This window comes from Sorghum bicolor, chromosome 5, assembly GCF_000003195.3.
Source record: "Sorghum bicolor cultivar BTx623 chromosome 5, Sorghum_bicolor_NCBIv3, whole genome shotgun sequence".
Classification (NCBI taxonomy): Eukaryota; Viridiplantae; Streptophyta; class Magnoliopsida; order Poales; family Poaceae; genus Sorghum; species Sorghum bicolor.
The window spans coordinates 8282066-8300661 of record NC_012874.2 but is presented as its reverse complement, the minus strand read 5'-3'; the positions used below and the strand labels follow the sequence as shown (position 1 = coordinate 8300661).

The following is an 18596-nucleotide window of genomic DNA, read 5'->3' as shown; positions in this document are numbered from 1 at the left end:
AATAGCTGCAACAATCACGATCACAAGAGACACGAGGAATTATCCCATAGTTCGGCTCGCCACAAAGGCTGGCCTACTCCATGTTGTTGAGGTTGGCCGCAAAGGCTATGGAGTCTCTTCCAACTCGCTCCTCTTCTCCAACCTACCACCAAGGTAGCAGATTGGAGGGTTCCACTAGATATCAGGGGCAATACAAACTTCCTGATGCTCAACCAAAGCGGATTGAAAACTATCGAGCAACCTCTAGCCGACTAGGAGCTAAGCTCCAAGAGTAACAAACACATCAAGTGGCTGGAGCTTCACCAGGTGCATGGGAACAGAGGAGGATGATCTTCTTGAGCTTTCTCACACTCTCTAATGTCAAATCCCTCAAGGAATCACAAAGATTTGAGCAAGGGAGTTGGGGAGCACAAAGCTTGGAGAGAGAGAGCTGTTCTGCGAGTCTAAGTTTCTGAAGGAAGAAGATTACCGTTAGGAGCGAAGGGGTATGGTATAAATACCACCCATGTCACCCACAACGGTCGGGTCATTACAGACCCCGGAACCTCTGAGAAAATGCGGAGGTTTCACGCTTGCCAGAATAGAGAAGAGTTCAGCTCAGCTAGCTTTTTGTGGCTGGGAATATTTAAAATATGGATAAAGATTTGTGCACTTAGTTCCACCCCAGACCACCATTAGTATCCCCTTGATATTACGGCTTGTCCATCCCCACTCCCTCCAGCCTCCGACGATATGCCGAAGGACTGAAGGAGGGCGGGAGAGAGACCGGTGGTGGTGGAGATGGAGCGGCGGCGGTGGCGGCGCCGGGGTGGAGACCCTAGTGGCAGCCCACTGAACCACCATATCGGAGCCGCAGCAAAAGACCCTGACAAGAGCAAACAGCATGGTACCGAGGACTCAGCATGCAGAACGCAGTAATAAAAATGGAAGCCATAAGTTAGGTCAGGTACGAAACTTCTCAAACAAAACTGAATGACTTGCATTTCCTCTTGTTCAAAATAAAACCACCAAATACAAATCGCACCGGTTCAGAAACGTACGAAAACACACAATACTCCGATCCACGACTTGTATTAGATGCCACTACTCAGCAACTGCCTAACCACTAATCAATAGTTGCTCAACCATACGCGTCAAGGAAAAAGCTAGGCAACGCATCAATGAAGAAGCGGCGGCTGAACATCAGGGCTGTCGGCGATCGGTACTGGGTCACAGCAGCAGTAGACGAACTGGCCTTTGATAGTGCATGACCCTGAAGAATGCTTGTCGCAGGTAGACGTGCACAAGCTAGCCGAACAGGCTCCTACTCTGCTGCATCGAGCTTTAGCTTCCGGCTCTAGCTTGAAACTGCCCCTGCCCGCTGACGCAATTGTGGCGAGGAGAGCCATCAGCAGCGCAACCGTGAGGAAGACCTGAATCTTCTTGGAGCCCATCGCCATGAGTTTGATAAGTCTTCTTCCTTGGAATGTAATTGTGTGTGTATGTATATTTGCAGAGACTAAAGGTTTCTTGATGCTCGTTCGTTTTGTGGGTGCTTATATATAGGCTGGAGCCACAAGTATGTCATGTCTTCAAATAGGTGTAATTATTGGCGCTACTCTAAGTGCCCATCCTTTATGAGGCGTATTTTGAATTTTTAAGATTATTGTTTGACCAACAGCTAACTCAACAAATTATGAGTTGCTATATATATGCGTGCTACCACAAAAATGTATAGTATTTCAAAGCAGTCATTAAACTTTATGATTTTATACCTATTAATAAAGTAGGTCCTCTATCCCAAATTATATGACGTTTTAGCATAGCATTTATTATGTATTTAGACATGACATATATATCTAGGTGCGTAGTAAAAGCTATGAATCTCAGCCAAAATATCTTATAATTTAGAATATACTACGATCTACACCCACGTCATCAAGCCTACAAGCACACATGGAAATAATATTTCTACTAGCGGCAAGGAATTGATTTCTATGGTCGGTGGCCTTCTATTTGACCACAAATATGAAAGAATAGTGAAAGAACAGGGCATTTCCACCGACAGTGACCGTATCACTGATAAAAAAATTATGTGGCGGTTTGATTAAGGACCATAAGTATAAAATTCATTTCTACTTGCAACTCTCTTTAACAACTGCCTGTAGAAATCAATTCTAAAACTAGGATGAAAAAGAATGAAAAAAAACTAGGCCCACACCAATGAACCACCCCTACACCCACACCCACACCCACGCCTCAAGCCTAACAAGCCACTTGTGTTTTTGTTCAAAAATATGCATTTAAGAAAATCATTCCTTTTAATTTGGTTCATCATAAGTGGAGAGTATTTTTAGTAAAGGTAAGAAACATCATTTGTTTACTTGATCGCGAGCACCTTTATTTTTCCAAGAAGATGCATACTTAAGAGAACAAAAAAAACAACTGAACTATAGCCTAATAAATTAATAATGCTGCCACAGGCCAGATTTAGGCCATCTGCTCAGGCCAGGTTAGACTAGGTTTGCTCACATCTACAAAGTGAACCTCGCCTTCCTCCTGTATAAGGAAAAAATTCATTTTGTCTCCCTCGACTATTGTGAAAATTAGTTTGAATCCTCCCTTAACTCTAAAACAAGACATAGTTCCTCCCTCGTCTCTCATGAGTCACTTTACCTCCATTATGGCTGTCTTTTGTTGGGTTTTTTTCTTTTATGTTTTTGTCTATATCTTTGAAAAATTATAGTAAATCACAAAAGTCATAAAATGGAAATCTTAATTGCGTTGGACTATACGTGAGTAGATCTACATAGTAAACATACGACAAGATATTCTTTAGTATAAAGTTTTTATGTAACCTTAGATTTACATTTTTATATAATGAATTCATAGCTACAGTTTCTATTGTCCAATTATGGTAAAACTTTTATGGTAGATTCACTGCATGCTTGAGAAGTAGAAAAAGTTTCATGCTCATTGGATCATATATGACTGAGTTATAGATTCATCTATTAATTTATCTAGGTTTATATAGATAAAACTATAACTCAATCATGAATGATTGGACTACAAAAGGCCAAAAGCTATAGTTATGAGTTAATTACAGAAAAACATAGATCTAAAGTTATAGCAAAAAGTGTTTACTAAACACATGAGTAATACATAAAAAAAATATCGTGTGGAGTCATCATTGGATCATATATGATTGAGTTATAGATTTAATTTAATTTAAAAACTATTCAACAAATATAAACCTAGATAAATCTATAACTCAACCATGAATTATTCCCAAGCATGACATTTTCATTACAGCTCAAACATTCAATTTTTAGTCCATTGTAAAAATTTCACCACAATTGGATAAGGGAAAGAACAGCTATGAATTAATTATAGAAAAATATAAATGTAAGTTACAACAAAAAGTTTATACTAAAGCATATCATATCATGTGCTCACTGTAGATCTACTTATGTGGAGTTCAATGCCATTAGATTTTCCATTTTATGAATTTTTTGTGAGTTACTATGATTTTTCAAAGATTCACCTAAAATAAACATAAAAGAAAAAAAATAAAACGCACCAACAGAAACAGCCATGGAGGTAAAGTTACCAGTTTTGAGAGCTATGAGAGAAATTGTCTGCTTTTAGAGTTCAGGGAGAAATGATCGACTTTCACAATAATTGGGGAGACAAATTGGACTTTTTTCTCGTATAAAGTGAACAACAATGAACCAATTAGGATTGTCGAAAGATTGGAAGCTAGGAGGTGTTCAAACCATGGAACCAGCACACTATGTAGGCTTCATGCGGAGATAGGCTTGCACCTTTTCAGGAATTGTAGGTTCACGAAGCGACTATGGAAATATATCACCACATGGACACAAAACCACTACTTGCACCTGAGTGCATGGCCGCCGAGTGAGACGCTTGAGAAGTAGTGAACGAACTTGTCAAATGCGATGGTATGAGTAGAAAAGACCTACGCTTGCTCATCATACTAGTGCACTTGCGAGAGTTTTGAGCGCACAGAGTCCACAAACTTTGTGATACTTCATAAAATCAAATACGAGGTGAGGCCGTGGATCTTTGCTGGAGTGAAGGTTGAGACTATGGAATTGTTGGGACCTTGAGGAACTCCCTTATCCATGCATGCATATGAAGGTTCGTCCTAGACTCCCATTTACAGTTTTACATCTGCAGAGATTATGAACAGGGCATGATGTCGGACGATACTATGTTCTACCTCTAGTTTCATAGTAGTGAGAGCATTTGTACAACTTTTACTTGAGATTATGAACAAGGCATGATGTCGTGGCTTAAATCGACAGCGATGCTACAAGAAAATTTCATAAGTTTCTCATATAATGTCTGACGTAGACAAACTTTATATCAAAGTTGCAATACTCGACGAGATCTATAACTTTGTAGTTAAACTTTTTAATATGAAATCATTTGTATGTCTAAATATTTTTATTTGTAATCATCTACCTAACAAAAATTAATTTTGAAATCTAAAATTTAAAAATTTAAATTTTTGAAACGACCTCGGATGGATAAATGCCCAAAACAAAAATTGTAGACCTCAAAAGGTTATGCAAGTTTATAGTTGACAACATTTTTATTTGAATCTATTTACTTCTTTAAAATATTATTTGAAATTAAATTTTGAAATGGTTGACGAACTCTGATTTCTGTTTTTAATGTCATGCTAAAACTTGTATCTAGTTTTCCTCCCTCATAATAACTTCAAATTTGATATTTTTTTTCTAAAAAATTCTAAAATCATGCTCTAGCAACTTATTATATTCTTATAAATATTATTTTATCTATCTTTTCATGTGATTGCGTTTTATCTATTTAAATTATGAATTTCAAAAAATGGCAACTTCAAATGTTATTTCAATCATTATTTTGAAATACTAAATGGTTTCAGCTGAAAAAAGTCATGAACATAAAAGTTGTAAAATTTATCAAGATCTATAACTTTTATTTTGGTCATTCCTTTATCCAATAAAATGATGACAACATTGTTCATAAAATTTAAATGTCTCTTTTATAGTTTCCTAAACTATGAGAGGGATGTGTAACATTTGTGAACAATGTTACTACCACTATGTCGGACGAATAAATGACCAAAACAAAAGTTATAGATCTTGAGAAATTATACAACTTTATAGTTGATAAATTTTTTATTTAAAATTATCTTGTCTTAGAAAACTTAAGTTTAAATTTCTAAAATTTTGAATTTCTTAATGACTTCGAATGGAGAAACTTATAAAATGAAAGTTGTAGATCTCGAAAAGTTATGAAACTTTGTAGTTGACAACTTTTTGATTTGAAACAATCTTGTCAAAGAAAACTATACTCAAATTTCCAAAAATTTAAAATTTAAATTTTTAATACAACCCTAGACGGACAAATAACAAAAACAAAAGTTTTAGATCTTAACAAGTTATAAAATTTTGTAGTTGACAATTTTTTTGTTTGAAATCACCTTGTCATGGAAAACTACGTCTGAATTTCTCAAATTTGAAATTCAAATTTTGTAAATGACCCGAATAGAGAAACTACCAATATAAAAGTTGTAGATCTCCAAAAGTTATAAAACATTGTATTGATATTCTTTTATTTTAACTAGTTTAGGATTCTAAATACTTATTTTAAAATCAGATGAACATAAAATGGCTAGGGTGAACATCTCATTTGGACACAAACATGATAGAGGTGGATTGGTTAGGGGCTGAAGACGTGAAGTAGGAAGCTGTGGGTTCGAGCGTCGGTGGCCACGAAGTGTGTGATTTTCACGCAAAAAATCGTGTGACTTTTGAGCGCCGGTGGCCACGAAGCATGTGATTTTCATGCTAAAAATCATGACTTGTGACATATCTAATAGACTATGTGGTGGGTCCACGCAAAAAATCATGACTTGTGACATATCTAATAGACTGTGTGGTGGGTCCTCTTCCAATAATAGATATTTTTTCCCTATTTTTCATTTCATTTTTTTGGCTTATTTTCTAAAAACTATATCACTGTTGATTGAACATCATTGTTGGTTCATAAGAACCGGGGTCGCTGTCGGTTCAACATCCAGCAGTGATGGGGTTTTTTGAATTGGCAGTGATGTAGAGATATGGCGTAATGATTTGTATGTTGAGAAAATTGCCACAAAAGATAACCCAGTCGATATGTTATCTAAAGTGGTCCCAAAGGCCAATTTTGAACATTACTTGAACTTAGTTGGTATTCGTTCTTGCCCGAGCTTGCTCCATGTGGAGCTTTGGCTGCGATGAGTTTGTTACTTATTGATTTGTTCACTCAAGACTGAGCGTTTGAAGATTGGGCATTTGGCATCAATAAACTTGATGCATTTGTGTATGGGTTAATTGCTGCTGAGGTGGAGAATTGTGACAGCTGCAGCTCCAAATAATTCCCACTAAGGGCCATACGCCCATACTTGTAGTACTTTTCAAATCTCTTTAGCAAAGCACCCAAACCAGACCAAGAAGGGGTGACCGTGACCTCCTTCTCCTAGAGTGAGCTTATTTGCTTCTTGAGAGAAACATAGAAATAATAGATAGGATTATGGAGACTGAGAGAGAGGGAGCTTGATAATCAAACCCACCAATAAAAGAGAGATTGTGTGTGTGTGCTGGGGGGGGGGGGGTGTTGGAGCCTCCCCTCATTTGTTGGCTCCCACCTGGTGTATTGTTTAATTTCATAGTGGACTCAGTCTCGTCGTCGCCTATGGTTTTCCTGACAAGGGGTTTTCATTTAAATCTTGGTGTGCTCTCTTAATTTGGTATTTTCCTTGCCATATTTGTTGATTAAGTCACCATCTTGTTTGTTATTGTTCTACATATCAACTGCTTGCTTGTATCGATATGTTGGCATGAAAGAGATATGTGTATTCTTTGATATATCGAGTTGAAGATGATGGGGCTTGGTGTCTAGTGAACTAATTGATTCAAGTATATTGTTGTTGGAAGTTTGGACAGCTTGGGGTTCTGCTTTATTTCATAGACACAAGGTGGTTGACACTAGTACATGGACACACTATACAGGCGGTTGGTAACATATTTCTACAGGCGTTTTCCAGATCCGCCTGTGCTGGAGGCCAGTAGAAATCGTCCATTTCCACAGGCGGTTGCTTGAGAGCCGCTAGTAGAAACCATTTACACAGGCGGCTCTCTTAGGGAACCGCCTGTGTAAATGTTCATTTACACATGCGGTTCCCTAAGAGAGCCGCCTGTGTAAACCTATTAAAATATGTATTATTTATTTATTTATTTATTTATTATTTTAATGTTATTATTTAAATATATTGATATTGGTTGGACTTTTAACATAGCAACATGTAATTTAAATACGTCATCTCATACATACAGTTGTATACATCAAAGTTTGGTGCTCAAAGACATAAAGTTAATTACAAGAGTATATCCATCATCACACATCATATATATATACATCAAAGTTTGTTTCTGTCCTCTAATGACCCTCTTTAGTAAGTTTGAGCTTATTAATCTCTGTTAGCACTCAGAACTGTGGCCTGGATAATTGGCTTTCATCATCATGATATTTGCCTTCACATGGAATGACATGCTTCATGATGAACGAGCAGATGTCCTCAACTATGTTGTCTAAAGCACGTTCGTCCATGCGCTCCGCCGTCTCTTGCTTATATACCTGCAAAGAAAGTTTATAAACATTATATATTTTATGACTTTCAACTTTAATAGACTATTACTTATATTACCTTGTCAGGGTTCCTTGCATATCGTCCGTTTTCTTTCATGTTCTCGCACACGTAGTAGCCACAGAGGACAGATAACGGTGGTTGCTTCATGCACTGTATAACAGGAGAGTGGTTATTTAATTATAGTTGCAACTGTGGTCGTATGTGTATGATTTGTATTTATAATAGTAAATTTTTATACGTATCGGCTAGTTATGTATAACCTCCAATGGTTACCCTGGTCTCTTGGACTCGCACTTTCCATGATTTATCTTATAGAACCTGTATGCCCTATGATCTCAAATAGAATCACCATGTTATTATCAAATTCTCACTATGCTTAAGTATGCATGCATAGGTTGACTTACAGCTCTAGCAGTTTGATGAATGGAGCATAGCTTTCTATGCATAGCTTTCTATGAATGGAGCATACATTTTTATTTATAATTATAAACCATTTATCAAGCCCTATGCAAGTTAAATCCATAACTTATTTATACTGCAACCAAACATTTTGCAAATTTTACCATACAACAAACATCACATGAGTAGTAGGCCACAGATATTTCACTTCATTTGGAGCTCTATAGCAGAAGATATGAAAAAGACAAACTCAACTAACATTAAAAACCTAGCTGCATAAATCTATTTTTACAGCTAATAATTCAAACAAAAACATGTAATATTATAGATCTACTGCATAGAGAATTTTATAAGGATTTCAAAAAGTCTATTTTTGCTATTTTATGATTTTTCTAGCATTTACTATGATTTTCCAAATATGAGCCAATTTCCTTCCAAAAAAAATCATCTGGTCACTGACGTGTGGGCCCCACATGTCAGGATCTTCTTCAACCTCGCGCAGGGGAGGGTTGTGTGGCCGTGTTGCGTAGGGGAGGGTGGGGGATCTTCTCGGTGGTGCGCTGGGCAGGGGAGGGGGTGGGGGAACGGGAGGTGGGGGTGGGCGGCGGCGGCGGGGGGGAGGCCAGGGGGCGGCGGCGGCGGCGGCTGCAGCGCGGCCGTGACCGGAGAAGAGAGGGGCGGTGGGCACTCATACCGGAGAAGAGAGGGGGCGAGCATACCAGGTCGAGCGTGGAGGAACGACGGCGGCGGAGACCGGAGGCGGAGCGGCGGCGAGCTCGGCGGCGAAAATCGGCAGCCTGACGGCGTCGATTTGAATTCAACTGGCGCGTTCGGGACTTGGAAAATTTCAGGTCTGGGTGCGACCTATATAGGGGCGCCATTTCTACAGGCGGTTTGTATTGACCACCGCCTGTAGAAACCATTTCTACAAGCGGTGGTCAATGCCAACCGCCTGTAGAAATGCATTTCTACAGGGGGTTGGCTATGTGAACCACCTGTAGAAATGCATTTCTACAGGCGGTTTGCTAGAAGAGCCGCTAGTAGAAATGATTTTCAATTAGTTTTAAATTATTTTGCAGAATTATTTTAAAAGCTTCAAAAATTCATATCTTATCAAATATTGGTCCAAATATAGTGAAAAAAAGTTTATTGTGTTTCTATTAAGTAGATCTACATGTTAATAATATTAAATGCCATGTTTGAGATACTTTTATATATAGCTCTATTGAAAATGATTTAAATTTATTATTGACCCCATATCTTGTTTAATACATAAATAATTATAGGAATACCAAAAAAATTTGAAACTAATTTTGTCAGCTTCTTGGTACTATTTACATGTTGTGAAAGGTATATACCTTGATCCACCACATAGTCCACCACATAAAGCGGAGTAACCCAAGTGTTAGGACATGGTTTGGTGCAAGTGCTCTTCTAACTCTTTGAAGCATGTATGATATGCCTATATCCAAATGACTTGAATTTTTTTTTGCAAGTACCTAGATGTAAATTATGGCCCCACACAAGATCTCTTGAATTTCTAGCTATGTAAGCTATTATTACATTTTTCTCCACGTTAAATGAGATGAAAAATGGTGGATTACATCCGGATCCCACTGGGGGTTTTCATAAACTTCAATAAAATTTTGATTCCTAGGGTAGATGAGACCGTGTGGAGAAGTTTGGCACCATTTCAGAGTCGTTTCGGGGGTAGACTCAGTTCAATCGCTAATTACTTAGAGACGTTACGCGGAAATTCAATTAAATAAGATAAAGTACCAAACCACGTCAGAAAAATCCCAAACTTGGTGGATTGAACACCCATGATACTAATAAGACTCAGAAAAAGTTTAAGAAATAAAGTACAAACATAGCATAAGGTACACATTTATCATAAATAGATTATATGGCAAATGACAAATAAAATCTAGGCAGCTACTGTTCTTCCTTGTCCATCGTGACGCACCCAGGGCAACGAGCTCTGTGGAATGCTTCGCTCAACATTCCTTATCTTTACTGGATGGTCGTCTACAAAGAGAGACATGTCACTGAACTGGTTAAATTCATCCAAGTCAGATACACCATCAACTCCGATGGCTTGTTGCTTTCCAGAGAAAACTATGTGCTTTGGATGGTTCGTAATTTTCTTCTTATCATTAAGAGAGAGGACATGCTCAGCATAGAAGACCTGTGCAGCACGGTTAGCCATTATCCATGGATCATCTTTGTAGCCTACCTTGCTTACATCTAGAACTCTAATCCCATAGTTGTCCACTGTGACATGTTTGTCTTCAACCCATTGACACCGAAATACATGGATCTGAAATGTACCATAGTCTAGTTCCCATATGTCCTCAACGAAGCCAAAGTAAGTTGTCTTTGTGCTCATCAGAAGCATGCCAGCTCATAAGTTGGGCATCAATCGATCGATCACAGGAAGGTACCACATCACCAAAGCAGAAATCTTTTTCTGCGCATAATAGTCTACTTCTTCCTTTTCTTTGTCGGTGGGTTTTGAACTACTCTTCTGGGTCTTTTGTTGGGCCTTCTTTCGTTTTTTTCCCTTAGGCACAGAGGCAACACACTCTTCCTCTATGTAGTCTTTATTTGTCTTGTACCTACTTGCACCACACTTGGGACAGCTGTCCAAGTCCCTATAATCATCGCCTCGATATAGGATACAATGATTTCTACAAGCATGGATCTTCTCAACACCCATTGTGAGTGGGCTGATTAGCTTCTTTGCATAATATGTGTTAGCAGGCACTTTGTTATCCTTAGGAAGCATGTCTGCGATAATGCTTAAGAATGCATCAAAGCCAGCATCAGAAAGACCATATCTAGCTTTGCACACCAACAACTTTAGCACAGACCGCAACGTCGTGAACTCTTTGGTGCAACCCTTGGACTCATCATACAAAGGCTCTTCTGTTGCCTTCATTAGGGCCTCCATACCTTTCATGAAGAACACTGATGGATCTTCCGCATGACGATGCAACATTGCCTCTAGAAATTCTGCATCTTCCGCAGCCATGTTAGTTTCGGTGCCATCTTCATTTCCTCCAATAAAACCATGATCAGGAACATTTGGCACAACATGTTCAGTGGCTAGACCATCGGTATTAGGTTGTTGTGTCTCGTGTACGAACTCAAACCCGTTAACAATTCCAGTTGTATAAGGCGCAGAGCTACCCTCTCCTTGCTTTGTCCAAATCAAGTAATCTTTCATAAATCCTCGACGGACCAGATGAGTAAGGATTTGTTGAATGTCATCAGATACAACAAGATTTCCACAATCCATGCATGGACAATGTATGTGCATCTTTCTTGTTCTTGAAGCATGGTTTTGAGCAGCATCAATAAACCTCTGGACCTCAGTTACGTATGATGGATCTAGTCTTGATAAATTATACATCCAAAATGACCTCTCCATCACTACCTGTAAAACACCATTCATATGATCTAAGGGTTTACAAAGGATTTATCTAGGGTTTATGGTTAAGCTTGAGATTAAAGGAAAAAACCTAAGTTACATAATTAAAAAATAATCTAAGTATAGCATAACTATATAAATACATCATTCATTATTAATAGATAGATGATGTGGAAGGTGATAATAAAAAACCTAACTACCATATAATTAAAAAAAATCCACAATTATCTCTCTACATAAATATACAAAGAACACACCATTGGTTTAATCTTGTAAAATCTAGCTAAATTGAGAAGCAAACATGTTGAGAGGCATTATCCAACCATATTAAGCAACCTCATCTAACCATATCAACAAATAAAGACAAGAAGCTAGCTATTCTTCTCTCTCACTCATAAAACATACATACATGTTGATAAATAAATTGAAAAATTTATAAAGAGAGAGAGAGACATAAATTAGAAAACCTAAGTATAGCATAACTATATAAATACAACATTCATTATAAATAGATAGATGATGTGGAAGGTGACAATAAAAAACCTAACTATCATATAATTAAAAAAATCAACAATTATCTCTCTACATAAATATACAAGAACACACCATTGGTTTAATCTTGTAAAAACTAGCTAAATTGAGAAGCAAACATGTTGAGAGACATTATCCAACCATATTAAACAACCCCATCTAACCATATAAACAAATCAAGACAAAAAGCTAGCTATTCTTCTCTCTCACTCATGGTGAAACCCTAGATCCAAAGCTCAAATTGAGCTAGAATGAGCAAATTGAGACAATAAGGACATAAACTAACCTCTTTTAGCAACCTCCTTCCTAGAAATGAAGATCAAAACCTCCCCCTTGTATTTTGAGAAATCTGGAACTCCAAAATCGCCCCCAATGGAAGGTGGGTGCGAGATACTGTTCTGGTCGGGGAGGAAGAAGGAGTATTTATACAGAGATAACACAGGCGGTTGCTTAAGTCAACCGCCTGTAATAAACGTTTTCACAGACGGCCGAAAATCTCTGACACCGCCCTATTTATACCACAGACGCGTCGTAACTGGAACCGTCTGTGGTATAAAAAGGGGGCGCCAGCTATGAGCCTGTTTCTACTAGTGCGATGATATACTTGTGAGAAGTTGGCTTGCTCATTTTTTATTATTCTGCTGCTCCTCAATTATCACAACTTGTTTGAATATATACACTATCATTTTTTTTTTGTTTGCCCGATCAGTATGGTTCCTCTATGACTTGATGATTTAATTATCGCAAACATTGCATTGTTTTCGCCGCATATATGTAACCAAAAGATGTGGTATATTGCAAAGGTTGCAACATTGTTTTCTTTTGGTGAGCTTTGGTTTAGACGGATGACCCATTCAAACACGGATCTATATGTATTCGTATGCTCTTGTTTTCTTTTTCCGCAGATCGTAAACAAATGATGCCGGTTTGATTTTCGCTTTCTAACAAGATTGGTGCTTTCATTTCAACCAGATCATTATTAATCACTGGCCGCCGGCCGGTAAAGACCGTATATATATTGAGTTATTCGACGGTGGATCCATAGCTTCCCTCGTACACTACTATACTATGTAAACATTTTTTGCATTGGCTCCTACGTCTACCTTCTACGTGCAGCCTCAGTCTACTCCACGTGTGGTTGTTTTGTTCCACTATCCTGGTAACCCTCTACCAAAATTCATCAGTTATTTTTTTTGTTTAACATTAGTATTAGTTTGGAAGTCCGCACATTGTTCAGATAAAAATCTAGTAAATTAAAGAGTTTTGATTTAATTTTTGAAATGGGATCTGGCAGCTACACTTGTAACTCTGAGCTCTCCAGCAAACACACGGAATAACCTGCACCATATATGGCGGACACTGTTGTCGGAGTTCTGATTGGCAAGCTTGGTGCTGCCTTAAGGAATGAGGCACTAGCCTATGGTGTATCTCAGCTTTCCAATGAAGCTTCCAACCTCAAGGGTCTTGTTGGTGAGATCTGCAAAGCCAAGGAGGAGTTGGAGAGCATCAAGGCCTACTTACATGATTCAGATAAGTTCAAGGAGACCAGTGAGACCACTGGCATCTTTGTCAAGAAAATTCGAGATCTAGCTTTCCGTATTGAGGATGTTGTGGACGAGTTCACTTACAAGCTTGAGGGTGACAAGCATGAAGCACTTTCAGATAAGGTGAGGAAGAGAGTCAGGCGTGTGAACATTTGGAGTCGTCTATGTGTCGAGCTCCGTAGCATCAACGATGAGCTTGAAGACACTGTTAAAAGGAGGGACCGCTATGCTGTGCCAGGGATGGAGAGAAACATTGGAAGCTACTATGATTGTCGTGATACCAGATCTAACAATCAAACTATGTGTTTTGCAAGGGAAGATGATCTGGTGGGTATTCAGGATAATGTAGACAAGATGACACAGTGGCTAGTAGGTGATTTGGAAGAGAAGAAAAACAAAATCGTCACAGTTTGGGGAATGGGCGGAGCAGGAAAAACTACTCTGGTTCATCATGTCTACAAGGCTGTGAAAGAGGAATTTGATACTGCTGCATGGGTGACTGTATCAAAGAGTTACAAAGTTGCTGAGTTGCTAGCAAACATTGCCAGAGAGCTGGCCATCTCAGCTGATGCCAGAAACATGGAACTGATAAGGCTAGTTGAACTCATCCGCAGCTCTCTTAAAGGCAAAAGGTACATCATAGTTTTAGATGATGTTTGGGAAGCGGATTCATGGATTAATATCATGGATGTCTTTCCTACAAATTGCACGAGCCGGTTTGTTCTCACATCAAGAAAATATGAAGTTGCATCGTTGGCAACTAGTAACTGCACAATTAAGTTGGAACCACTAGAGGAAAACCTCTCTTGGAAGCTATTTTGCAATGTAGCTTTCCGGGATAATAGTGAAAAAAGGTGCCCATCAGAATTACAGGAATTGCCTGCTAAGTTCTTACAGAAGTGCGAAGGGTTGCCTCTTGCTATTGCATGCATAGGCCGCTTACTGTCTTGCAAACCTTTGACATACAAAGCATGGGAAAATATATACAAGGAGTTACAGTTGCAGTCGACAAAAAATGCGATTCCAGGCGTTGATATGATTCTAAAAGTAAGCTTGGAAGACCTTCCATGTGAACTGAAGAATTGCTTCTTACATTGTGCTATATTTCCGGAGGATTATCAAATCAAGAGGAGGAGGTTAATTAGACACTGGATTACTGCAGGGTTCATTAAGGAAAAAGAGAGGAAAACACTGGAACAAGAGGCAGAGGGGTACTTAAATGAACTTGTCAACCGGAGCCTACTCCAAGTTGTGAAGACAAATGAGTTTGGACGAGTGAAACATTGCCGAATGCATGACGTCATCCGCTCTGTTGCCCTAGACCAGGCAGAAAAAGAATGTTTCGCTAAAGTTTACGAGGGTTCCAAGACATTTTCTATAGGCACCACAACACGCCGACTGTCGATACAAAGCACTGATATTGCAATGCTGGGCCAATCTGGTGCAGCTCATATGAGAGCAATATATGCTTTCACAAGTTATGTTGATATTGATCTGTTGAGGCCTATCCTTGCATCTTCAAATTTGCTAGCAACATTGGATTTGCAAGGTACTCAAATAAACATGCTGCCTAACGAGGTCTTCAGCATGTTTAATTTACGATTTTTGGGTCTTAGACATACAAGAATCGAGGTTCTACCTGAGGCCGTAGGAAGATTACAGAACTTAGAAGTACTAGATGCTTTTGGTACTGCTCTGCTTTCATTGCCACAAGATATAACAAAACTAAAAAAGCTTAGGTTCCTGTATGCAAGCGCAAGGCTCACAGAAGGAAATCTCGCACGTTTTGGCGGAGTTAAGGTGCCAAGAGGCATAATGAACTTGACTGGACTTCATGCTCTGCAAAGTGTTAAAGCAAGCTTAGAGACTATATGTGATTGTGAGGTTGCAGCTTTAACAGAGCTAAGGACATTTACAATTGCCGATGTAACCAGTGAGCACTCTTCTAACTTGTGCAATGCTATCACGAAAATGAGGCATCTTGCCAGCCTTTCAATGGTTGCATCAAGTGAAACTGAAGTGTTACAACTGGAAGAACTAGATCTACCTAAAACCCTTTCTAAACTTGAATTGATTGGGCAGCTGGAAAAGAAAAGGATGCCACAGATTATCTCTTCCTGGTCATACCTTCACAACCTCACTCGATTGTCTCTGTTATTCTCCAAACTTGATGAGGACTCATTTTCTAGCCTCATGGTGTTACGTGGTTTATGCTTTCTTGAACTTGGTAATGCCTATGATGGGAAGAAATTGTGCTTCTCTGCATCGTCATTTCCTGCACTTAAAAAACTGGGAATATGTGGTGCTCCACAGCTCAACCAAGTTGAAATCGAGGAAGGTGGACTGAGAAACCTTGTTATGCTATGGTTTCTACAGTGCCCAGAATTGAAGTGCCTGCCTAATGGCATTGAGCGCCTTACATCCCTTGAGGATTTATATCTCTACGACACTGCACAGGAGCTTATAGAGAAGCTTAGGCAGGAAGTAAATGAATGCGGTGAATTATCTATGAAGATTAGCCACATTCGAAGGGTTAGTGTTAAATTAACTAAGGACAACATGTGGGAAAGAATTCGCTGGCAGGCTGCTTCTATTCCCAGAGGTAAGACTTATTTCTACACTTCCATTTTTTTAGTATTTGCCACACGATTTCAATCCCTTCTCGCATATTTCTTTTTCTTATCATAGTCGAGTATATGGGGTACATTGGGCATTTGCATTTTTCATTGGTAGAGCTAAAAACAATGGACAGTTTAGAGGTTTGGTACCAAACCATAGAGGAAGGTTTATCAATCCTTTAATATGCAAACGATACCATCCTTTTTAGGGAAAATGTTTTAGAAGAGGCAAATAACTTCAAACTTGTACTGTGTACCTCTGAAAAGTTATCTGGCCTCAAGATTAATTTTCATAAGTACTGGGCTCTTTGCTTTGGTGCAGCCAAGGATTGAAATAGGGACTATGTGGAGCTTTTTGGTTGTAAAGAAGGGATCTTTCCTTTTATATATTTAGGAATCCCTATACATTACTGTAAGATTTTGAATAAGGATTGGATGCTCATTGAGGAACAATTTCAGAAAAAAGAAACTTAGCAGTTGGAAAGATAAGTTATTGTCAGTTGGAGGAAGGCTTATGTTAATCAATTTGCTTTTATCAAGTCGATGTTTATTGTGTCTTTTTACCAATTCTTAAGGGAATTCTAAATAAATTGGACTATAGATCCAGATTTTTTTTATGGCAATGTGACCAGCATAAAAAGAAATGTAGATTGGCAAGATGGAGTATTCTTTGTAAACCAAAGTAGTGCATGGGGGGATACTAAATTTGGAAGTGTATAATCAATGCTTGGGAATGCTTATGCTGATGCTGAAATTTGGCTTATGTTGATACGCCGTAACTATAACGGTCCTAAGGTAGCGAAATTCCTTGTAGGGTAAGTTCTGACCCGCATAAAAGGTGTAACGATCTGGGCACTGTCTCGGAGAGAGGCTCGGTTATATAAACATGTCTATGAAGATGCAGACTACCTGGACCAGAAAGACCATGTGAAGCTTTACTATTCCCTAGGATTGGCTTTGGGCTTTTCCTACGCAGCTTAGGTGGAAGAAAAAGAAGGTCTCCTTCCATAGGGGGAGGGGGGAGAGCCACCAATGAGATATCATTCTGGAAGAGCTTGCATTTTAACCTTATGTCAGACCTGCGGGCCAAGGGCTAATGCTGATTTGTTTCACTAAAATTTGGCTTATGCTTATGCTGATGCTGATTGTTATGAGAGAAAAACATCGTTCTCTCGTTGAAAAATATTGATAAGTTTAAGCGAACAGGTTACCGAAGGAACAATGTTTTTCTCTTACAATAAACCAACATCAGCATAAGTAAATGACTTTTTAAGTTTATGAATGGAGATGGACTTTAGCATGATATTTTAAGAAAAAAAAATTGAAAAATAAGATCTTTGATTAGGGAGCGAGACTTTAAAGTAAAAATTCCCTATGTTATAACAAATTGATAGAAGGGAAAGTGTCACACCTGCACAAGTATTAAGTACAATATCATTTTTAGACATGCTTTGGCAGGTGGGAAGCTAGTGGCTTGGCTTAATCTAGTTTCACTAGTAGTTCAAGTTACTTTAAAAGATTGAGATGATATTTTGCTTGGAACTTTACATAAGAATGGCTCATTTTTAGTATAGTCTTTGTATAACGACATCATTAGTAGGGATGGTGTACTTGAGAGAAATCTTTTCTTGAAGTTAAGATACCTTTAAAGATTCAAGTGTGTACACAGAACCACTACACAGGCGGTTCCCAACCCATTTTCACAGGCGGATTGGCGAACCGCCTATGTTGGGTGTGTGTGTGTGGAAATAATTTTTTCCACAGGCGGGTAACTGAGAACCGCCAGTGTAAATCTTTTTATAGAAAATATGAAATCATTTTTTAAAAATAAGAAAAAAAAATTAAATCTTCGGGAAAGCCCACTAGTGCTACACAGCTACTAGGATTCAAACCTGAGATCTCAACCTTGCACGTTGCCTCCTCTACCACTCCACCCATCATTTAGTTGTGTTTACATTACAGTTCCGTTCCCCACATATTATCCTAAACCGAGCATATATTGATTATTTGAGGCCCTAAATGGATTCTAATGGAAAAGTTGTCAACTACAAAGTTTCATAACTTTTCAAGATCTACAACTTTTGTATTGGTAGTTTCTCCATCTGAGGTTATTTATAAAATTTGAATTTCAAATTTGAAAAATTCAAACATAGTTTTCGACGACAAGATAATTTCAAATGAAAAACTTATCAACTACAAAGTTTTATAACTTTTCGAGATCTAAAACTTTTATTTTAACAATTTTTCCAAAAGAGGTCATTTGAAAAGCTCAAAAATACAATTTCAAATTATTTCTACGGGCGGTTTTCTTAACTGCCTGTAGAAATATGATTTTCACTGGCGGTTTCTTACGAGAACCGCCTATAGAAATACATGATTTCTACAGGCTG

At 38.4% G+C, this 18596-nt stretch overlaps 1 protein-coding gene across 1 annotated transcript; it reads left to right on the top strand.

Annotated features, from left to right (window-relative positions):
* LOC8079779 (disease resistance protein RPM1) lies at positions 13394-16539 on the top strand. Its single transcript, XM_002450426.2, has 2 exons — positions 13394-16190; positions 16529-16539. The coding sequence occupies exons 1-2, from the start codon at positions 13394-13396 to the stop codon at positions 16537-16539; spliced, it is 2808 nt and encodes a 935-aa protein (XP_002450471.2).